Here is a 25,270-nt window from a genome sequence, read left to right as displayed (position 1 = left end):
GTTAGGCCGGTGCTGGGGCCAACGAGGCCGGCAGCGGAGCCTGCCGTGTGGCATGACCAGTGCTGGGGCCTCCGAGGCCGGGATCGGAGCATGCCGAGGGGTTAGGCCGGTGCTGGGGCCAGCGAGGCCGGCATCGGAGCCTGCCATGAGGCAAGGCCAGTACTGGGGCCTCCGAGGCCAGGATAAGAGCCTGCCAAGGGGTTAGGCCGGTGCTGGGGCCAGCGAGGCCGGCATCGGAGCCTGCCTTGAGGCAAGGCCGGTACTGGGGCCTCTGAGGCTGGGATCGGAGCCTGCCGAGGGGTTAGGCCGCTGCTGGGGCCAGTGAGGCCGGCATCGGAGCCTGCCGTGAGGCAAGGCCGGTACTGGGGCCTCCGAGGCCAGGATAAGAGCTTGCCGAGAGGTTAGGCCGGTGCTGGGGCCAACGAGGCCGGCAGCGGAGCCTGCCGTGAGGCATGACCAGTCCTGGGGCCTCCGAGGCCGGGATCGGAGCATGCCGAGGGGTTAGGCCGGTGCTGGGGCCAGCGAGGCCGGCATCGGAGCCTGCCGTGAGGCAAGGCCGGTACTGGGGCCTCCGAGGCCAGGATAAGAGCCTGCCAAGGGGCTAGGCCGGTGCTGGGGCCAGCGAGGCCGGCATCGGAGCCTGCCTTGAGGCATGACCAGTGCTGGGGCCTCCGAGGCCGGGATCGGAGCCTGCCGAGGGGTTAGGCCGGTGCTGGGGCCAGCGAGGCCGGCATCGGAGCCTGCCGTGAGGCAAGGCCGGTACTGGGGCCTCTGAGGCCAGGATAAGAGCCTGTCAAGGGGTTAGGCCGGTGCTGGGGCCAGTGAGGCCGGCATCGGAGCCTGCCGTGAGGCATTACCAGTGTTCGGGCCTCCGAGGCCGGGATTGGAATCCTGCCAAGGGGTTAGACCGGTGCAGGGGCCAATGGCCAGCATCGGAGCCTGGCGTGAGGCAAGTTCACTCCTGCGGCCTCCAAGGTCGGGACCAAAGCCAGCTTAGGGGTTTGACCGGTTCAGGGGCCAGCGAGACCAGAACTGGGTCCTCCCATGAGGCAAGGCCGCTGCGTGAGCCAGCGAGGTCTGGATCAGTCCACTGAGTAGCCAGGCCACTACTGGGACCATCAAGAGTGGGATTGGTACTTGCAACGCAGCATGCACAGAGAAATATCGCAGAAAATATAAATCAGACGCTTCTCTTAATCAGCAATAACTAGGAGGAAAAGGGCAACAGGAAGAGGTTGAGCTATAGAAAGGGCCCTATAGTGAAGCAACTAATGTGATCAATCAGAGGGTATGTAATACTGGTGGACGGAGCCTCTTTAAAATGCAGGAGGTACATAAACAAATGTATCAAAGTAAATCACCAAAGAAGTGTGGGATGGAGGGAGGGGGAGGGAATGGGACGGGGGCTGGAGGAGGGCTAATTGGATGATGTGTGCTTGTATATCCTCTCAAGTCTTGTACTCCAATGTGATTGATATATGACTACAATGCACCAATTTAAAAAATAAATTAATTAAAAAAATAAAAAAAAATAAAATAAAATAAAAAAATAAAAAAAATAAAATAAAATAAAATTGATGAAAACATTGGAAAAAAAAAAAAAAAAAAAAAGAACAGGGTCAGTAATTTTGCTCTGCAAAGAGCCAGATAGGAAATATCTTAGTCTTTGCAGGTCACACACAATTCCTTTGCGGGTCACAGCTACTCAAGTCTGTCACTGCGGGCAAAGGCATCCATAGACAACAAGCGTGGCTGTGTTCCAGTAGAATGGTATTTTAGAAAGCAGGCTTAGGGTCTGGCCCATAGCTAGTTTGCTAACCCCTATTAGTTATACCACATGTGGTCTGATATCACGCTAAGTTAATTTTTCACAATTCCGTTAGATTCCATCTGTTTCAGATATGTCCTTCCCTCCATTCTCCTCATTGTCTTGGTTCTATTTCTTGAATGCATTAGAACAAATGAGTCTTATTCAATGGCTCGACTCATTTCACTTTTAATTTTAGGCCTTCAGAAGTTCCCACAGGGTGTGAGCACTCATACCTAAGATAACTTATTCGCACTGTAGGTTCTGAGTAAATCACCTTTGAGCAAAATTTTCTCCACCCTCACAGAGATAAAAAAAAAAAAAGACACCATCCCTTGGGAACTCACAGAGGAGATTTTCTTTGTGGCCCACAAATAAATCCTAAAGGAAAGATGGAAAGGTTGCAACTTATTTTCTGGTTTTTAAAATACTAACAATATATATGAAGAACTCCTGAAAGATATAAGACTTAAACAATAATAATTACCTATGATGGTGTCAGAATCCAAGATCAAGGTAGATTTACTGGATATTTGTTAATAACTACATTTTTAAACATTATCTATTAAAAAATTAATTTCCAAATAAATAACATACTTTTAAAATAAACATCATACTAATAAAATCAATCTACTTTAAAAGACACAAACATAAGGGGTGGGAAGTGATAGAAACCTCCCAGACATGTAGGACACTAGTTACCAACCCCAGGTGTCATCCTGGGAAGTTCTGCCACAGTCCTGTCACATCTCTCAGTTAGTGGGCTTGTCTGTACCTTCTACCTTCTGCTGTGTGTGTCCAGAAGGGAAGAGGAAGTAAAATAATTAGGGAGTGACAAGAGGAAAATGCACCACTCTCCATTCAGAAGAGGAAGAATCAGAAGCAGAACATACTCTTTGGTATTTTGTGATTTTTTTTTATATCAGGCCATAATTCTCCCCACAGGGTTCCACATACCATTCCCTACTGTTGTCTCTGTGTGCCTTCCATTTATACACTTTCCAGCCATTTCAAGCTCTCTTGCCACTTTTGTCTTCAAATAATAAAACTTATTTAAAATTATTTTAAAATTAAAACATTTTTTTAAAAAAGAAACTTATTGAACTTTCCTTCGGACTATCATCATTATCTCATACTGATTTCACAATTTAAGTCCTAGAGCTATTAGGAATAATTTTTTTCTCACTTTATCAATCATTTATAACTCAACTTCTACCTCCCACTAAGTTAATATTCTCTAAGTTCCTCATTGATTCTTTCCTTTTTTATGGAGATTTTTTTCTTTATTGAGAAACTTAAGACTTGGGTACATCAAATAAAACCAATTTTTGGAGGGGGCAAAAATCAAAATACACAATACAAAAGAAAGTCAACACTGTCTGGGTCATACCAGAACCCAGAGAATATATTCTTTTAATTGAAAAAGTCTAGGTGCTTCATAGTTGACTTTTTGATACAAAATGATCTATTAAGTTTTCAACTTGTGGTTCTTGATATTGAAGTTCATAGGACAAGCTAGGAATTATTCAAACTTTAAGCTGAATCCTGTAAGGGGTTATTTGGCATTTGGATTTGTTTTCCCTTGTCTATGAGGTAGCAGCAGCAGCAACAGCTCCCACCTTCTGAGCAGCAAAAGTTGTTGGACTTTTCCCCCACCAACACTTATTCTTCTTAATCTCTCTTTTGCAAAAATAATGCTAATGCTCCTCTTAGTATATGTCTCTCTCACCATCCACTTAACACTGAAACATCTTCTCTGTTCCTTCTGGGTCCCCACAGCTGAGCCTCTTTTTAGTTTCTGTCTCAAACTGGGCTATAATTTGAATCTTGGTTATCATCCCTATTCTTTTCTCAATTTATCCTCATTCTCAGAGGGAATTAATCTATTCTCAAGTCTCGAGTTCATTTTTGTAGACTTATGAAATAAAAGCATGCTACTGTTGGAAGTTGGCATCATAACCAGTGTCTAGTGAAAACATCTCTTTTTAGAAAAGAAGAAACAGGCTCAGAATGGAACAGAACATAATGTGGGCCAGACCAGATTTTAATACTGAACAAGGTCTGGAACCACTTTCCTAGATCCACTTCAGTTCTTTGATAATTCTCCTTGCCTAGTCCATATCACAGCAGTCCCTGAGCCTGGATGCCACAGGCTGACATCTCCACACAAGTTACCATTCACAGATGCCAGACCCATCTTTCCCATTATTGCCAGTTAATCTCTCCAGATAGGCTAAGAGGCCATTACCTACACTGCTTTAATGTGCTGGCTCTGGGTTCAAATACTGACTTTGCACCTATTAGGTGTGAACAAGTTAATAAGAAGTGTACTAGTCATGTTATGACTTAGCTTCTTCATCTGAAAAAAAAAATCTTACCTCCTGGGGTTTAAGTAGAGCAAGACATGTATAAATCTTAACACAGAACAAATACAAAATAAGGGATCAAAAAGCATTAGTTATTATGGCTGGTATTACCACTCTATTTCTCTTTCAGAGAAGTTGATATGATGCTTGATAGATAAATTATGGCCTTGGTGTGGCTTTCAGGGCCTTGCGGGAACCAGGTCTATTAAAAATATGGAACTTAGCCGGGCGTGGTGGCTCACGCTTGTAATCCCAGCATTTGGGAGGCTGAGACCGGGGGATCATGGTTTGCATAGAGCCTCAGCTACTTAGTGAGGCCTTCTGCAGCTCAGTGAGACCCAGTTTCAAAATAAAGAATAAAAAATAGGGCAGGGGGTGTAGCTCGGAGGTCAAATGCCCCTAGGTTCCATCCTCAGACCCGCAAAGAAAAAAAAAATGGAACTTGCATTTATCTCTGATCACAGTCCTTCCATTGGGGACAGGACTCTTTGCACCCCCATATCTCATTCCCATTCTGAACTGTGAGTTTTAATTAACACTCCTTCTTCCCAACTTGCCCATTTTCCTTCTCCTTTTCTGTGTTGTACATCTTTCAAAACCTCACCCACAGTTTAGAACTTCATAAGAACTTCCCAAAATCTAGTTCCTCTGACATTACTTCTGCTCTGCAATACAACACTTACATGAAGCACATATTGACCACTTACTTATGGAGAGATATGAGAATATTTAGTCATGCAGTGGGATCTAGAGAAAACTGCCTCAGCCTCAGTCTCCTCATTCTCGGGGGATTAATATTAGGGTTGTTGTGAGAACTAAATATGTACATATTTGATAATATTGAATATATAAATACTTTTTTGAGAGTACTGGGGATTGAACCCAGAGGTAATTCACTTTGAAACTCTACCCCCAGCCCTTTTTATTTTTTATTTTGAAACAGGGACCTGCTAAGTTGTTGAAGTTCTTGCTAAGTTGCTGAGGCTGGCTTCAAATCTGTAATACTCTTGTCTCAGCATCCCAAGTACTACTGGGATTATGAATGTATACCACCATGCCTGTCTGAATACATAAATAATATATATACACATATATAAATACTTTTATATATAAATTATTTGTGTTAATAAATGCACATATATTATTAATGTTATTATTATATATTTATGTTACTTTTTCCTTCTTTCTCTTATGAACCTGCACTTTCTTTCTATCAGTTATTGTGTGTATATATATATATATATATATATATATATATATATATATATATATTCCACATGTAAGTCAAGTTTCAACAATAATATTGGTCTCAGAATAATGTTTATCAACAAACATACATGTAAAACTGGGAATAAAATCCCTAAACTAACCATGGGGGCTACATCAATATTTTCTGTCAAATCTGGATGGTTCTTAAACACTATTATCCTCTTATGTTTTAGTTTTTCAGTGAGGGAGATACTCCAACCTCTTTCAGGGAGGAACATGATATAACAAGAAAATCAGATGAAAAATTAGAAGATATGTGTTATGGTTTGGATATAAAATGTACCCTAAAGAGCTCATGTACTAATGTTCAATAAAATTAGGTCAAGGAAAGCCAGGCGTGGGCACACACTTGTAATCCCAGCATTCGGGAGGCGGAGACCAGAGGATCCTTCTGCAACTCAGTGAGACCCTGTTTCAAAATTTAAAAAAAATAATAATAAATAGGGCTGGGGGTGTCACTCAGAGATACAATGCCCCTGGGCTTCATTCCCAGTACCACACACAAAAAAAATTAGGTCAAGAAGGTCAAGAAGGTTGTAATCTCATAAGTGGATAGATCTACTATAATTGATTTACTGAATGGTGACCTATGCAGGTAGGGTGTGGCTGGAGGGGGTGGGACCCTGGAGGTGTGACCTAAAGAACTGTGCATGTGTCCTTAAATTCCCTATGTTCTCATTCTCTCCCCCCCCCACTCTCTCTCTCACCCTCCCTCCCTCCATGATGTGAGAGTAGGATCTCCCTTTTTCTGCCTCCTGCACCATGACTTGAGCTCCCCTTATTGTAACCAGGTCCTACATGGACTGAATCCTTGAAATCCCAGAAATGTAAGCACATAAACCTTCCTTCTCCTAAATTGTGATGGTCAGTTGTTTTGGATTATAGCAGCATAAATGTTAAATGAAACTGCATGGATTTGTCTCAGCTCTATCAATCTCTCTGTCTGTCTGTCTATCTATCTATCTATCTATCTATCTGTCCATACATTCATCCATCCAAGTATTTTAGCTCAGAGAAAACAACATAAGCTCACAAAATCTCTGTTTCCATCAATATAAAGGGAGATTAATCTGGCCTGACCTGCCTTCTTCACATAATGGCTATGAAGATCAAGTAAAATAACATGCATCTGGAAGAGCTTTATAAACAGTAAAGTGTCATGCAAATTATAGAAGACATGACTTAAGTCACTAAACATAAACAATAATGAGGACCAAATTAATTGGATTTATTTCCAATGGAGTTCTGGCAAAGGGGCTATTACCACAGTAATCAGAGTGAATCTTTTTAGCCTAGTTTCCTCTTAAAGGAATGAATCATAACTTATTGTATAGAGGTTGGCCCTGACAATTTTGATGTCTCTCCTCCATGGTTTCATCACATCTAACCATTCATAAAAAATATGTATTTACCCATAATATTAATTCCCCATTTCAGAGTCCATGTATATGTTTTTATGGCATGTCTATTAGTCAGTGGTCTCACAGAGAAGAATAAAGAAAAATAAATATTTCAGATAAATTAGAAATATCTATTTCAACAGGAACTTACTAGAGATGTGAGAGCTATTCTGGAGTCAGAACAAGTGAATCAAAAAGCACTGAGGGGAACTAAAACATTCCACTTGTATATGCATGAGATATTAGTGTATGCATAGCAATTCTTCTGTTGTATTTTGTGTTATAGCCAGTGAGCCCACCACTCATTGGGACCCCTAAGTCCCAATGAGTTCTATATTGACATTGCTAAGTTTGAGCCATGTCAGTATAGAATTCTCTACCAAGTAGGGACTCATCAAGTGGATAGACTGCCTTGAGGGCAGTCCAAGTGATGCATATGCTATCACCATACAGTGACCACTGTGTTTTTTCTCTTCTTCGGGGAAGTGGTTAGTTTTATTAAGAATAGGAACATATTTGATAATGGAGTGAGGAGGAACTGACTTTTTCCCAGCATTTACTTCCCAAAATCAAGGAAGAAATCATTCAAATTAAGACCACCTTACCTCTATTTTTTCCCATATGGCTTCATAGTTGTCTTGATGTTGAATATCTTGCATTAGTTTTTGAATTAAAGCTGTTTTTGCAGCAGACTGTCTCTCGTTTTTCTCAGAGGATGATGTTCTCTCTGATTTCTCATCGATGTATTTTTTCAGGCCAGAGAGAGGCATACCCAGATCCTCATCAGAAAGAATGTCACTCAGGGGCCCAGATTCAATGCTCTCACCCAGGGAAGAGGCTATATCACTAGATGAGCTTGGAGACACTCTGCCTAGCCTTGTGTGTTTTTTCTTCACATGGTACGTTGGATAGATCTCAGAATCTGAATTCATTTCAGACAGTTCCCAGTCATCAATATTCTGAATGGTTTCTCCTCTGGGTTTCTGAGGCAGAAGCTTGGTTAGATTTTCTAACTTCAGAGCTAACACTTCCGTCTGCTTAAGATGAGAGGGCAGCGCTAGGTACTCATCAGAGCCATACCAGGCCTCCACAACCTGACCATTCCTGGTGACAAGACTTGGGGAAGAGGAGGAGCCTTCTTTGATTTCATGTTTTGAAAGAGGTGGTATTGAAGAACCGATGCTGTCTGAGTCCACAGATGACTCACTCTGAGTAACAGGTGGTGAACTGGATGTTTCTGACTGTACTGGCAACGTGTCGTTCTGACTTCTCTGACTACACAGCTCCAGTGAAGATGTGGAAGCAGAGTCTGTTTCTGGCCCCTCTGTGGTCTTGGAAGTACAGGAAGGCATTCTATTAAGCACTGCTGAGCTCCTTAAGCTTTCAGCTTGCTTGCCCAAACCCGTTCCCCGTTTTGGTGTTCGGCACAGGAGCACCTCTTCCAAAGTCTTGCGTGACTTTTTAACTCGAGGTTTCTCTTTATGACAGTCATTGAGCCTTCCTAGGCTGGAAGATATTTCTTTAATGTGACTTTTGACTATGTTTTCAAGATTCCCAACCCCCACCTTGTACAAACACTCATAGGAATGGCTGGCAACAGAAGGGCTATTGGAGTAGGAAGACTCTAACAGCAGGCAGAGCTTAGACCTATCGGGAGGATCCACCAGCGAAGGGGTGCTTCTGCTCATCTCAGGCTTCAGATCAGCCATCTGCTTCTTGGCATCGCTACCTCCTGGGTCATTCTTAAGAGTTTCCTCTTTAAGAAAAAGCCCTCTTTTTGGCAATGTGGGCTGTGTGGGAGAGTCCTCATTATAATTAAAGCAATCTCTGATGGATCGCTTGGGGGTTGCATTATCAGAAGGAAGAGGCTGATGATTCTTTGCACCAAGATGGGAGGAGAAATTGGACTCTTGTTTCACAATCTCAGAAGAGGACTGAGTAGTATGTGTCAGAACTTCTCCTGAAGATGATGTCCCTGGCATGGAGCCTGGCTGCTCTTCAACTGCAGAAACACTGTTTTCCTCACACCCACCTTTGTCCTCTGCTGAAAGAGATACTTGAGACGCCTCCTCACCAACCGCTTCACTGTAGGTGGACGGGAGGGGGTCAGCAGCCACGCTGAGTAGCCCAACACTTCTGATAAGCTCAGGGAACTCTTTTTCCATTTCACTGTAGCTCCAAGAGTCAAAGGGTTTGGCTTTGACCTGACTAGAGGTCATGTCACCCAGGCCACTGAGCAAATCTTCACTCGGACTGTAGTCAGACAGTTCAAATGCAGTAATACCACAATCCAAAGACAAATAATTTTGAGAACATTTGATAGTTAACTGTCCTGAGTCATCCACTTCTGTTAGAGAATCAAGCCGGCCCTGAAACAGAGAATTACGATGGTTTTCAGTAAATGCAACATCAATTACCTGTACTCATAAAATCTCAGTAAGGCCATTCTAGAGGTCAGAAATGTGTCTGTCTCAATTACTTCTGTTTGAACATACAAAAAGGTATATTAATCAATCACCTAATTGTTTATATGCAATATCCTGTTCATTGACTTTAAAAATATTTCTTTAATCTGGAGCACAGAGCCTTAGTAAAAATGGTCAAATTAAAGCCCAAAATATCCATTCTTACCTTTCTATTTAAAAATAGTGTATTAGTCCTTTAACAATCATTTCTTAAGTCTTACGTAATAAAATTTCTGAGAACCACGCAATGTAAGTAAAAGCCTCTATGAATATCTGTGTCTTGCATTTTGCTATTACTACAACAGTTACAACAGTAGCTAGGTTGTAGTAGACGCTCAATAGATATTTTAAGTGGAATAATTAGTTGTACTAAGCCAATCATGTTAAATATATATTCACAAATTTCAGGAAGGTGAACTACAGAATTTGCAAATACCTAACATAAATAGTTGAACATTTTCCGTCTGGCCATACACTTACAAAGTACATATGGGCAATTCTGAAGAAAATTAATCAATGTCAAATTTTTATCATCTCAGCTTCATATCCTTCCTCTGCATGCATTTATCCCCTCCCCCTCCTCCCACCAGTATATGTTAAATATTATGTGCCTACTTCACTTATTATTTATAATTTCAGGTAGGCTAATTTGTTTTGAAACTTCTCCATGCTAAGAACCAGCATTACAAGTGCTTTAGTTTTTTACTATTTGTGACCTAAAGGCTTTTGTTGCTTTGCTAATGTAACAGTTAAAGTGATACTGGGGATAAAACTCAGGGCCTTGTGCATTCTAAGGAAGTACTCTACCACTGAGCTGCACCCCCAGCTCCTCTAATCTAGTTTCTAATATCACACAACAAGACAGGGAGATGTTTGATTGATGATTTGAGGTAAAAGGGCCTCTGGAATCCTATTAGGCATACCAGGCTGGATGGCAGTCTTGTTTAATCCAGTCCCTTAGGAAATAGAGGAAGGAAATAGAAAAGTGAATCTTTTTATACCTCAGATGTTCTGCTGGAGTGGTAACCAGGGTGAGACCACTGAAGTCAGATCCCATGTGATAGCTGGACTCCGTGTCCCTTTCAACTCAGCTATCCTAAGACGTTGCCTCTCCAGCATCTTATGTGGGGTTCTCTGTGCATTTATATTTTGGGGTTTGGGAATGTTCTGTTCCTTTAGACCTTTGCCTTGACTTTATCTTCCCCTTCCTCCACTCTCACTCCACAACCTCCAGATAAATCTTTATCATGATGACAAAGAGCCTTATTTAACTGTTCTAAGCTTCCATTTCTTCATCTGTAATTGGTGACAGTTGACTCTTATTACTTTTTCATTTAATCCTTGCAGCTTTCTTCTGTGATCTGTACTACCACTCAGTTTTACAAAAGAGAATCCTGAACCAAAAGAAAGTACAGAAGTAGCACACGGCATCCTGACTCTGGACCACGCTAGGCCATGGACCAACACTGCCTGGCCCAAAGTCCAAGTTCTGACCACTGGATATTGCTTTAAGCTCACATTTCCCCTCCTCCGATTTGTTTTCCACACTGCCACCAGAATAACCTTTATAAATTACAAATTTTGTACTGTTACTTCTTTGCTTAAAATTCTTTAGTAGCTTCTTCTTATTGTTAGGTTAAAAATCCAAACCTATCCAAGGTCAAGTTTTAAGAGGCCTCTTTCCTGCACTCTCCCTTTCTTGGTTACACCCAACCACAATGCTCTCCTTATAGCTCAGAACATGCCACGTTTCCTCCTGCCACAGGACCTTTGCTGGTATTGCTTCCTATCAGGAAAACTTCCCACTTTTACCTCTTAACTATCTGACTCAGCAGTCACTCCTTAGATCTTAGCTCAGGTTTTCACTTCTTCAAGATTCCAGACCCTTGTCTAAGTCAGAATATTTTAAACTCTCAAATCTATGCTATTTTTCCTTTAAGCATTTACCTTAAGGTAAATAAATATTATTATGATTATTTGACAGATGTGTTTGGAAACTCCCTGAGAGTATATAAATCACATAGAAAATAGTTGACTGACTAGGGTGCCTGTAGCGTTAGCATAGAGATCCAAAGAGAGGAAGCACTCAAAAATAAATCTGTTGAATGAATAAATGATGACATTTTAGAATGTCTCTATCCCTTCATGTAATTTCTTCCTCTTACTGTATACTTTTAGTTGATTTCAATGAATAAAAGCCCAAGCTTCAGAGTCTAATTCTGGCCCTAACACTAAGTAGTGATGTGACTATAGGCCAGTAGTTTGAAGTTGCTCAAACTCATTACTTCCTTCATCTTTAATAAGGAAATAATAAGCCATGTAATAAGGATGCTTAAAGGCTTAAGGGAGATCATATATATAAGACACAATCTGGTACATGGCTAAGAGCTCAGTGAATGTTTACTCATTACTTATCATAATACTGCTTTTAGTAAAAAATACATTGAGGAGGAATATTTCATTAAGATGAGAGTTACTTCCAATGCTAAATTATACTGTACAAAATAAGAAATCAGTATTAACTGCCAAGTTCAACAAAAATTATCTTACTGGAACTGTATGACTTTTGACCTTCAGACTTAGACTGGGCTCTTTAAATAACAGGCAGAAGCTATAAACACCAAGGAATGAGTCAGTAAAAACAAAAGTCAGACTTTTGTGCAATTTGTAAGAGGATAATAGTGAGATTTCCAATATAAAAATAGATTGCATTTATTTTTTTCAGATTGCATTTTTTAAAATCTTTCAATGTGGTTCTTCATTGCTCAGAAGTTATTCTTTATAGAAACAATATTATAAATGATGGTTAAGTGTCAATCATCTCATCAGGCCTCCTTAAATTACCAACTAGATGAAATTTACAAGGTTTTTTTCTATCATTTCTATCATAGTTACTGCAATGTAGTACTTTGAGGTGGAGGCATTAAAGAAAAGTGTTTCAATGACTGATACAGAAAAGACAAATTTGGGAGTTCCAATAACAGTTCTACTCCTGAAATTACCAGCCACCTGCCTTTGGACAAACAGAGAAAACTCTGCCCTCAGAGTATATTTAATCCCATTTTGGTGGTCACAGTCCCTGGAGACCAGGGACACTGTCTTGAATGATATACGTTCAATAAATAATATTAAATGAATATACTGAATAAACATGTGGGATAAATACAGGCCTATATCTCAAGAATAGAGTCTGACTGCCTTTTCTTAAATCTAAAGAATTTCTGGCCTGTACCTGGTTTGGAAAAGAAAATATCCTATTCCAAAACACCAAAAAGAGCCCTTTCGGATTCTGTTTCTAGCAAGGCCAACTATCTCAACTAGTGAAATGGTTGAGTGACTGCCATTTGAGGGTAACTATTTTTAATTTATATCATATTTTTAATGTTAAAAATTCCCTCCCTAAATAAAACAAAACACAAACAAGCAAGCAAAACCAGAACAGTCTTTTATTACACAGAGGGAATTTTAAGAAAGAAAGTTCTCTGAAGTTTCTCAAATCAGGTTAAGAATGAATCTCATTATTTAAAATACTACTTAATATCCCTAAGACTTTTAGTCTCTTTGCCTCCTTCCACAGCATCTTCCCACAGAGTTTTCTAATGCATGTAAGTAATACAGACCCAGGTGAGCATGGAATTAGGGAATAAGGACAAGGTGGTTTTACTTCCTTTTTTACTTTAGAAATATCACATTTAGCCGGGCGTGGTGGCGCACGCCTGTAATCCCTGCTGCGCTTGGGAGGCAGAGACAGGAGGATCGCGCTGGTTCGGAGCCAGCCTTGCTGGCTTAAGAGACCCTGTTTCCAAATATAAAGTATAAAATAGGTCTGGGAGTGAGGCCCATCGGTAGAAGGGCTTCCAGGAACCCCAGTACCACCAAAAAAATAAAAAAAAAGAAATATCACATTTACTTGTTAGTGCAAAGAGCTTTTTTCAGAGCTGCCTCAAAATGGTTTCACTCAGGTACCCCTCTGTTTAATATGCTATGAAGTAGCTTTCAGATGAAGGTTATATTTTATGGAAGTAATAATTTATTCACTTTATTATTGGCTTCCATCTTGCCGCAGACATCAAGGAAGTCCTCCCACTCACACATATTTTTATTCTAATTTGAAGCAAGAAATTTTGCTTTATTCTTTACTCATAGTTACACTAAATGATGCCTAGTTCCAAATGCTTTCTTAGATCTTTATTTTATCAATACTATACTGTATTTTGCCAACAACTGAACACAAAATTTAATATTCATAATTTAGATGATCTTTCCCTATTAAAATGCCTTGAGTGTATGAATAGTTATTGCTTACTTATAATCACTTTTGTATCCTAATTTAGTGTTCTTACTGAGAAGAAAATTAGAAATAGAATTTCATTGTTTTAAGTATAGGCATAGTAAAACATTTTGGCATATCCTTCTCTCTCCAAACTCCTCTAATCTCACCACATGTGTTTGTTATGTTTTAACTTCTAACATATAAACTCATGAACCTTTACCAGAATGCCACACACTCCCATGTCCTTAGACCAGAGTGACTAATTTAAATTACTTTCTGCTCTGCCGTGTTAGAAATATATGATTCTAATGCATTCTACAGAGCAGAAGTAGACTGAGAACAAGTATGGTAGGAAATGTCAGGAAGTTCAATTCTGATGGGCAAAGGGGAAAGTAGACAAAAATCTTTTACTATTTTTACTTATATTACTAATAGAATCTCCATTTTCTAAAGGCTGAAATTATGAATCAAATTATTAATCTCTATAATGAATTCTCAGTACATCAACATAAAGTACATAGGATAGCTACAATAACACCTATAAAATGAGGGTAACAGCACCTGCCCTGCACACCTCCCAGAGCTGCGTGAGGAAAGGATTTTGTCACCCTACATTAATACTGACTTCAAACTTCAAAAGGCAGCAATTGCTCATATCAAATCTATAAAAATTGTTGAGCTCACATGTGTGATCATTTTATTTTAGTAAGGCATTTGCCAATTTTTCTGAAAAATTGGTTTGTTACATATTTAAATAATGAACAAAACTCATATACTTTGTTTTCTCAAGGAGAGAGTCAGAACTTGCCACTTTCTAGAATTTAAACCTATTCTTTAATGTGATTTCAAAATTCAGCTAACTTTGGAAAACAGGCAAATGAGTCTCCCTTTATTAGTTGAAGGACAGCTACTATTTTAATGTATCAGTGTTTTGCTTTGATTTGTTTTACCATTTTTCTCTTCAATCTACAAATCTATCAGAGCTGAAGTTATTCTGATAAAGCTGAAAATATTATCCCAATTCCATCCCTTTTTTCCATAATTCCAGTGTGTGGGCAGAAACAAGTAAAACAATCCATATTTTTTTTTATATTTTATTTGGAAACAGGGTCTCACTAAGTTGCTGAAAGCCTCACTAGGTAGCTGAGGCTGGCTTCCAACCTGTGCGATCCTCCTGTCTCAGCCTCCCAAGTGTGGGGATTACAAGCATGCGCCACCACGCCCAGCTCTAATCCATATTTTTTATTCCCACAGAATCCCACTAGAATCACAAATAGGATCAGAAACCCAGTTTGAGTAAGCATGATAATAGAGGCAGAACTTCAGTTCATAGAAAACATTCATGAAGCAGATGAAAATCCACTATTCCTCTGCCCCTCATACAACACATTTCTGTCTCTAAATACTAAAGACTGACCTAAGACATAAGAATGCATTAAACTGCTTCAAATAAAATCCATAAATAATTGTTGAGTGAGAACCATTATGGATGCTACTTAACATAAACTCATGACACAACTGTAAAAACAGTGGCCATTACCATTAGCCTCGATGTCTTCTTACGTGTGTACGTGTGTGTGTGTGTGTAATTGGGGATGAAACCCAGTGCCTCGCACGTGCTAGGCAAGTGCTCTATCACTGAGCAACATTCACAGTCTTTTCCTTTTTTTTTTCATTTTATCTTGAGACAAGGTCTCACTTAGTTGGCTGTTCTCAAACTTGCAATCCTCCTGCCTCAGCCTCCCATGTATCTGGGATTACAGGCATGCACGATCACACCTGGCTTCTTTTCATTCCTTCTTAAGCTCCTACTTAATGAATGATATAATTTCCAATAAGTACATGATAAGTGTATTCATAAAGCAACTGTAATGACAGTGATAATAATCAACTCTACATTGCTGCTATATCTACACCCCCACAACAAAAAGGTGATGATTAATAACTGTTTATTGAACAAATAAATGAATATGGAAAGCGAATTAGTGTGGATCAGTGATTTATAATGTTCTTTCTAGTAGTATAAAGTAGATAGATCTAAAGAAAAATTTTCATAGAATGTAGACAGATCTTCCTCGTCCTTCATTTCCATTAGCATGTATCCTCATGGATTTACAATTTAGGGCAAAGTTAGTCAGCTTAAGATACTTAAGATTCTCCCATAAGCGCAAGAATCCCAACTGAGAATCTTCTGTGGACCTAACTGGAGGGATGGCATTTGGGAACTAACGCAACCCACATGTTCGTCCTACAGTTACTACTAAATTTACATCACCTTTTGTCTGTCCCAGTTACAGATAGAACTAACAAAAACAAAAACTGTGACAAAGTTAAAAATCAGCATAATAGATTTTGATTCTAATAGGTTCCTAGGCCCTACAGAGATTTTTCTATAGCAAAAGAATTTTTATTTTGGACAAATAAAGATCAATCAGAATAAGTCATTTATGAAGATGAGTACAGGCTTTTCTGTGGTGTTGATAATGTTGAGGCCACTGAAACATTAATACATTAATAAACTAGTGAATTATCAAATACAAATTTTAAGGCTCTTTAGCCTACTTATATAAATTTATTAACTTAGAGAATATATATTTTCCACAAAACTAGTAGTAGAGTTCTAAAATGGGTGTCAAGATCTGTAAGACAACACACACACACATAGTACCCATATATGTTTATTTTTTCTCTTTAGCAAGCACAGTGTGTGTGTGTGTGAAAGAGAGAGAGAGAGAGAGAGAGAGACAGACAGACAGACAGACAGACAGAGACAGAGAGAAAAAGAGAGAAAGAAGAGAGGGAGAGAGGAAAAGAGGGAGGGAATAAGGGAGAGAGAGGAGAGAAGAAAGAAGAGAGAGGTGAGAGGAGAGAGGGAGACTGGATATTGAACCTAGTCATGTTCTAACACTGAGTTATGCTCCCACCTATTTTATTAACTTACTTATTTTTAAACAAGCCTAAATTGCCTAGGCTCCAACCTGCAATCTTCTGGTCTCAGCCCCACAAGTATTGGGATTATAGACATGTACCACTGTACCTGGCTACATTATGCTTTTTCTATAAACATATGTCAATTTTATTTGAGAATAACAGAGTTCACGTAGATTCAGAGTTAGTGTTCATTCTAAAACTATTCATCAATAATGATAAACTAGCCAAGCATTTTGGTACATGCTTGTAATCCCAGTACTTGGGAGGCTGAGACAGGAAGATCACAGGTCCACAGTCAGACTCAGTTACTTAGTGAGGCCCTCTGCAATGTAGTGAGATGTTGTTTCAAAATAAAGAATAAAAAATAGGGCTGGAGGTGTAGCTCAAAGGTAGAATGCCCCTGGGCTCAATCTCTAGTACTGCAATAAACAAATAAATAAATAAATAATAAATAAATAAATAAATAAATGGCAAACTATTTAAAGTACTATTAACATGATTAATAAAAATAAATTTGTTCTATATATAACATTCTCCTGTCTATTTGATTCACTGCACCTAGTATAATTTTTCTAAAGCATTACTGTAATCAAACCAGTTACCCGGATAAATACTTCTTCAAAATAAGGTCCAATTCTCTTAATGTGGCATTCAGGGCTTCTTATCTTTGTGATCTAACCTCCGCTTACCTATCAGCTCAAATCCTGCTTCTTGCTCCCTTGAGCTTTTTCCTCTGGCCCTGTGGGTTGGGAACTGTCCTCCTCTCTTAACTCTGAGTTCCCACTGTCTACAGTATTTTATCTTACCTCTCCTTCAAGTTTCAGGTTAGAATGCTCCTGGAAAGCCCTTCCTGTCTAAGTTAGGTGTCCGTCTCCATGCTCCAACCACATCTTTTAGACTTATCACAATTTGGCCTTAATGTTTGTTTGGTCTCTCAGTTTCCCACTAGCCTCGAAGTTCCTCGAAGGTAGACAGTATGTTTTGATCACTGTTGTATTCTTAGCACCTAGTCCCTAGACATAATAAGTACTCGGCAAATATTTATTAAATAATCAAAGTGGAACCATAACTCACATCAGTACCAACAGTTACGGATGGTTGTCTGTGCAAACGATCAGGTGTGAGTTAATGCTAGTCTAAAGCGTTATTCACATGAGAAGTACCCAAGCTTCTGATCATTATACCTAGATTCAAGCCCAGGTCAGAACCTGCTTATTTACCTACAGATAATTCCTACCCTATATCTCATAACTAAAAACATTCTTGAATGGTCACACTTGATGAGGCATTATGTGATTTCAAAAAGAGCCCTCACCTCCTTAGTCTCTTCAGAGAACGCCTGCAGGATGTCTGTCTGCCTGGTGTAGTTACCATTAGCGTCCTGCAGGCCCTGCAGGATGCGCTCCCGCAGAACCAGCACCGAGACGCGGAGCTGGTGCCAGAGCAGCTGCACTGCGTGGATGTCCACAATCACATTGACAGAGTAGGACAGCAGCTTCAGGGAGAACTCCGTTTCAAGAAGGGCATGGATCTGCTCAACATGGTCGGAAATATCTTCACAAATGTCCTGAAGTAAAGAAAAGCAAAATATGTGAGAACAGGTTTCCCTCTCCCTGAGAGTGAGTGGGTGGTAAAAAAAAAAGATCACTCTTACCTAACACCAGTTATTAAGGCCTGCAGTATATGACCTGTGCTGTTGTTGTTTGTAATATACTTTTATTGGTACATTGTAGTCTCATATCACAGTGTAGTACTTATGTGCACACAGTACTTGGTGAGCTTCTCCCCAGCTTCCTCCCCATTCCCTCCTCTTCCCCATATGTGTGGTATTGAGATTGGCATGAGTGATTTCACATATGTTCATGACACCAATGGAAGTGCTTCCCTCATTGATTCCCCCTCTTCCCTAGAACCCCCCCCCCCCCGCCACTCCATTGGGGCTTCACCTTCATTATCTAAAGTCTCTTGTATTCCGGTTATTCCCTAGCTTCTACATGTGAGAGAAAACATACGATCCTTTCCTCTCTGTGACTGGCTAATCATACTTAATGCACACAATTGAATCCTATTCAGCAATAAAGAAGAACAAAATTATGCCATTTGCATGACCTTTGTTTTAGTTCTGATATATAGCTGTAAGCCATATTCTTATGTTCTGGGCCTTCTATACATTCAGTTGATCTTTTTCTAAACCACAAAAATCTTACTATGCTTTCAGATCCCTAAGTTGAAATTTCAGCCAAGAGAAGAAGTTTGCCTCACCAATCCACTCTCTGTTCTCATTTCTACTGTTTGGAGTTCTGGCAGGGAACCAATAACTGTTCTATTTGTAAGTTGTAAGGAACCCTGGGCATACAATATTCCAGGATAGAAGCATCATTGAGACATCTAGCATGAATAAAGACGGGCTTGGATGTGTGCTCTGTAGGAATCCCCAACTCTCCTCAAGGAGCTATGTTCAGTGTAGTGAGCAACTGTAACTCTTCTCCAAAGACACGCTCAACACTCAAATGTACAAGAGATACCTAAATTTCCAACCTATACTTTGCAAGCAGAATCATTTAAAAAAAATTGGGGGGGGGGTACTGGGGTTCCTGGAAGCCCTTCTACCTCCGGGCTACACTCCCAGACCTATTTTTCATAATTTTTATTTGGAAACAGGGTATCTGAAGCCAGCACGGCTGGCTTCGAACCTGCGCGATCCTCCTGTCTCCGCCTCCCAAGCGCGGGGATTACAAGCCTGTGTGCGCCACCACGCCCGGCAAGCAGAATCATTTTTAAGAAGCAAAGTCAACAACTGGGCATGGTGGCACATGGCTATAATCCTAGTACTTGGGAGGCTGAGATAAGAGAATCACAGCTTTGAAGCCAGTCTCAGCAACTTAGTGAGACCCTGTTTCAAAATTAAAAAATAAAATAGGGCTGAGGGTGTCACTCAGAATACCCCTAGGTTCAATCCCTGGCATCACAAAAAAGAAGCAAAGCCAGAAAAATCTCAAAGATGAAAAAGACAAAATATATAGTTTTATTTTTAAAATCCAGACAGTTTAAACATTACCAAATCAAAGTTTCAATCTCCTTCACATATACCATTAGGTAGACAGACTTGGTATCTGACTTGTCACTTCTTAAAATTTCCCTAATTTCCACTGTGCTGTCAGAGGCCAGAGCATAAATGAGTCACCTCAATGGTAGTATTTACTCGAGCAATTTAAGGGGCCATCAAGTATCAAAATGATATAGGTGTCAACTAAAAGAGCTCAGTTATTCCTTTTTAGTTGTGCATCAGTGGTTTTTTAAAAAATTAGGCTTTTAGTTATGATTTTTGTTAAGGCTAAAATCGAAACATAGCATTTGAGTTCTGAGCCCTACCATTAGTGTCAAAATAGTCTTTCTATGCTGAAAACATAACCTTATTTCAAGTAATTCAGTTATAATTTTTAGGGAAAAAAAAAACCTTAAAATGCCTCTATATACCACTGAAAGTACATTTGGTTCACACTTTCCTCTCTCCATACCAAGCATACCAATATCTTAGATAATTTCAAGATTCATACTGATGAACCAATCAACAACCTATCCTCTAATTTCCTTTACCCGACTCCTAGGACTTCATGCCACAGCTTTACTCTGACCTTGTCATCCGCTTGTGTGACAAGATCAGAAGGTCTCCTGTGTCACCAACCTCTGTCCAACATTTTCACTCCTGTCCCCCACTACAGGTGTTCTACCTCACCCAGGCCGCCGTCCCTCACCCTTTCCTCATACACCAAGCCCTTCAGACAGCATCCATGGTGATCCCTTTAGCCCTCTCTTGGTAGTACTCTCAACCTCCTCACCCTTGATTTCATAACTCAGACTGGTTGACCTCTGATTCTTGGGTCTCACTTTGATCCTACAGATGCAGAATACTTTACATTCCTCAGAGAGAAAAAGCTTGTGGTAAGATTTATACCTCCTCCTCAGAATAGCCACGTAGGCATTTCTCACCTACCCAACGTCAATCCCCATTATAAAAGGTTATACATAGTCTTGGAACCACAAACACCGCATGCCAGAGCTCATGTCATCTGTTCCTCTTGCACATGATTTGGCTCCTTCATAATGGAGGTAGAAATGGAGTTGGAGCCAGGTCATGTGTCAAGATTGCTAGGCAACTATCCAGGGGAAACCATCTATAAGCAGCACAAAAGCATCATTGGTGCCAGTTAACTCAGGTTTCCACACCCAGCCCCTTATATAAAAAAGAAAGGAAAGGTCCACTTTCCTCTCCTTCCATGGCCTAATTCCCACAGAAGCAGGTGAACCCCTGGGGAAAAGGAATACACTCCCCACAAGTGCTGCCCTCCCTCTGCTGAGTTGGTGTTTGTTTGTTTGTTCCATGGTACTGTGGATTAACCCAGGGGCATTCTTCCTCTGTAAACCCCCACCCCTATTTTACTTTTTCTTTTGGCTACCCCCACCCCTATTTTACTTTTTCTTTTGGCTGTATGCGCACGCAGTCTCTGATGAAGTTCTGAAACTAAATAATGCATAGCATGGTACCACTTTCTTGAGTCTATTGATTTATTTAATTATTTTTATGCCCTCTACCTTTCCACTAGTTAGTTATCTGTTTGTCAACTACATGAACACACAAACTTTAGAATAATAGCTCTAGGTACATGTGTGTATATGGTGTGTGTATATGATGTGTGTGTGTTGTGTGTGTACTCCTTTTCCCAAACACTGACTTTGATCTGAATATTTGATGGCAGATTTGTTTAGAGGTGATAACTAAAAAATTCTGATATAGTCAGGTGTGGTGGTGCACGCTTGTAATCCCAGTGCTTGAGAGGCTGAGACAGGAGGATCGCACAGGTTCAAAGCCAGCCTCAGCTACTTAGTGAGGTGCCAAGACATCCTGCTGCCTCGGCATCTATGTGTTGAAGACGCCACTCCACATAGGTAATCTGGCAAGAACGCCCCGAGAAAGAGGTATCGTCTCTGGCAAAAAAATATCCCCCACTTTAGATATCCTTCATAACTATTATTCTCTTGGTATTCTTTTAACTCTCTACACGAATTGCTCTGATGATGTGAGATCAGAAATTGTGTCCGTGGAAATAAACGTCCTTGGCTTTGCTCAATAGTAAGGAAAAAACTGGCCAGAACTCAGATGCTGTGATAAGCATTCCAGCTGCAGCAATTACAAAGGGTCTCTGACCCTCACTATCACTAACTTAGGTTAAGCTATTAACTCAGGTAAGGTAGTTCAGTTTAAGGAAACTTTGTTTACCCTTAAGATCCTGCCTAGAGACAGAAGAGATAAAAACCTTGTGTGTGACCTTAAAGCAATTTAGTTGATAAACAACTTAGTTGCCCAAATACAATAGACTCAAGGAAAAAGATTGGTGACTTTTACGCCCAGTGTAAATATTCCTGAAGACAGAGAGGCTGACCGCAGGGTTAGAAATAAATATGACTAAATAAAGGACAGACGTTCTAAATATATATGTATGAAGGAAAGGAAATACCGTAAGAGTAAGAAAAGCATTTTTGCATGAAGAAGAGCTTATCATAAGAAAGTCCCAACTGGGAAAGGAAGGAATTAGAAAGTTAGAAGCAGGTTGCAGAGGGTTTGTGACAGAGAAATGGATTATTAAAGATGAGTAGGCTTTTAATAGGCTTATTGTCTAAAGAAGAGTGTTCAGCAGTTAAGGACAATTAAAACCAAGAACTTTGTGGTGTTGTTTGTGGTATTTTGTCTGCAAAACTGTGTTGTGAGTATGCTTAAGCTTTCAGATTAAGAAGATAAGATGCCAACACCTGGAAAAACTCTATCACATCCACCTGAATCACCACATCTCCCCACACTTGCTATATGAACTGAGCCCAAAAGATGGAAAGTTCCAGGAAAGTTAAAGAAGATTCCCCGAAAAACCGCCAAGCCTTGGCCATGCTTGTTTATTTTGGGAAGTGGCCCCCTGGGACTGCTTATCTGCAAAGACCTTGGAAAAGAATCAGGAGTCAGAAGTCAATCTCTCTCGAAGATCAACAGCCAGCTGAAGGACTAGTTTTATTACCTTTGTTTACATGTCATTCATTATCATTTCACAGTGATTGCATTCACCCCCCTTTTTTCTTATTATTAACCTTACTGGTGAAGGGTATAAATTTCTTGGAGTTTTTGTAATAAAGTGTCATTGGTTCAAGAAGCCTTTGTCCACCTCAGATTTCTTTCCCAAGCGTCGTACCCAAAAACTTAGGGAATTCATAGAGGGAAAGGAATCGCTGCAGATAGTTTCTGCAGGACATCACCTGCCTTTTGCCCCATCTTTCTGAGGATTTGACCGGGAGCTGACAATAACGACCCAACTGAGATTAGTCGGCAACAGTGAGGCTCTCAGCAACTTAGTGAGACCCTGTTTTCAAATAAAATATAAAATAGGTCTGGGAATGTAGCCCAAATGTAGAAAAGCCCCTGCAGTACCACGCCCAAAAATATTCTGATATGTATGTGTGTGTGTATATATATATATATATGTGTGTGTGTGTGTGTGTGTATGTGTGTGATATCATACATATATATGTGTATATACATACATATACATATACAAATAACACACACACACACACACACACACACACACACACACACACACATAGATCCTCCTCTCAACCTCCCAAGTACTGAGATTACAAGGGTGCACCACCAGGCTCAGCAACATACATGCTTTAATAATGGAACATCTGTTTTCCTTTGCCCTTCTATATAAATGTTGAAAAACTATTTACAGAATAATTAGTTTTAAAAATTTAATGCTTAGCTCTTTAACAACTGCCAATTCATTAGACAATTACATGAAAAGAAGCTGAAGATTATGGACATTCTGTTTATTTCCACTGTCAGATAACAAGGTAGTAGAGACTTTTAAAAATAATTTTCTAAGTGGCCGCCTCTCAGCAGTAACTGTTTGGAATGAAAAGGCTCTAAGATATCTGACCTGGTGGAGGCCTTGCAGACTCTTAGCTAACAAGGTGAAGTGGATGCAAGGGGCTGGGGTGTTGGACCAGCCTAACTGATCATGTAAGGAATGACTGGTATTCGGACTTAATGGTGCATGTGACTTGAGCCATGGCTGCCAGAAACTGGATTCACCTCATAGGACTAAACTGCCCAGGACAACAGATTTGCTAGCATTGTCGTGCTACACAGTGGAAACTAGTAATTCAGAAGAAAATCCATTTTTAAGGACTATAAAAATAAACAGTCTCTTCATAACTGGAAATTTATCTACTCATGTTAAGGACTTTTGCACAAAATATTTTTCCAATATACTTGATAAGAGTACTAACAGGAGATAAAATATTTCATTCCACAATCAGAGTTTTTAAAACTTAACATGGCAATGGCTAGCTAAACTGATGAGTAAGTAAAATCATAATGAAGTATAATTATCCAACAAATATCAGTGCTTTATTTCAAATTATTCGCTGTCTTCATAGAAGAAAAGGTGGTAATAGGCAGAAAACTGAGTCTATACAAGGTGTAAGGTCAACAGAGGGATGAAGATGCTCCAGATAGTATGTGTAAAAGCCATGGAACCCTCCCCAGCATCAATGGGAAAGATGAGTAGATCTACTTTAAAGCAGTTTTGGGAAATTCACCTTTCAGAGTTTTAATCTGAAATTACCCCATTTCTCCTCATTACACCTACTTCTTGGTCCTGTTCCTATCAGCTTTGGCCCCTCTCCCCAGTGGCATCTCTACAATGACTTTCTTCTCTGACTTCTGGATTCCTTTCCTGATTCCCAAGTGAGCCTAACATGGTGTAATGGGACCATGGGAAGATCCACCAGCTCTGAACTTCTCTCAGTCCTAAGACTCCCAGATTCAGACATTTTCCCTTAAGGACAACTGCTACCCCTTGTATGCCATGGTCAGGAGCAGAGAGCCAAAGATCTCTGGGAATGAGAAGGGAGAGGAAGGTAGAACCAGAAAGAGGAGGTCAAAGATACTAAGACAAATCTTAACTTTCAGAAGCTTGCCTAAAACTGGCCCCATCATCCTGTACTGTTAAGAACTGAAGAAAGCTACTATATCTAATTTCCTAGGAATATTATTAAATAATAGGATACTTTTTCATATTGTCTATGAAGATTTTATCATCATTAGATGATAGTTTTATTCTTGAAGAATTTATTGATTACTGAATTTCAATGTTCTCTCAAACTAGAGGACTGGTTCCTCAGGTTCTCTATATTAGTGGCTATCTGTCAGTTGGTCACTGTTTTAGTCAGTTTTCCACCACTATAGTAAAAAACCTGAGATAAACAACTTGCAAGGGGGAAAAATTTGCTTTGGCTCAATATGGTTTCTGACATTTCAGTCCATGGTAACTTAGCCTGTCACGGTGGCCCTATGGCAACCCAGTACATCATGGCGGTGGGAATGCACAGTGGAGAAAGCTCATGGCAGTTGGGAAGCAAAGAGAGAGAGGAAGGGCCTGGGTCTCAACATCTCTTCAAGACACTCTTCAGTGACCTAAGTTCCTTCCACTGGGCTCCACTTCCTGAAGTCATCACCACCTCCCAACAGTGTCACGGGCTGGTCACCAAGCCTTAGCCTCTGTTTCCTTAGCTTTGGGGAACATTTAAGATGAAATCATAACAGCCCCTCAAGAATTGTGATGACATGGCTTTACTTTAACAGACTGGAAATTAACAAAAAGTTAATTTTGGTAGATAAAAATGTTTAGGTTGTTTTTCTCCTTTAT

The 25,270-nt window shown here is 40.0% G+C and overlaps 1 protein-coding gene across 1 annotated transcript in view; it reads right to left on the bottom strand.

Annotated features, from left to right (window-relative positions):
• Window positions 1-25,270, bottom strand: part of AKAP6 (A-kinase anchoring protein 6) — a gene marked incomplete at its 3' end in the record, with an annotated part of 393,582 nt that overhangs the window by 278,761 nt on the left and 89,551 nt on the right. The window contains exons 2-3 of the mRNA XM_080707612.1: window positions 17,827-18,078; window positions 7,448-9,211 (exon numbers count right to left, since the gene is read on the bottom strand). Of these exons, the coding sequence (XP_080563738.1) occupies window positions 7,448-9,211; window positions 17,827-18,078 (2,016 nt within the window). The remainder of the gene's footprint in view (window positions 1-7,447; window positions 9,212-17,826; window positions 18,079-25,270) is intronic.

This window comes from Muscardinus avellanarius (assembly GCF_963383645.1).
Source record: "Muscardinus avellanarius genome assembly, chromosome: 12".
NCBI lineage: Eukaryota > Metazoa > Chordata > Mammalia > Rodentia > Gliridae > Muscardinus > Muscardinus avellanarius.
This window is presented reverse-complemented; position numbering and strand designations above follow the sequence as displayed.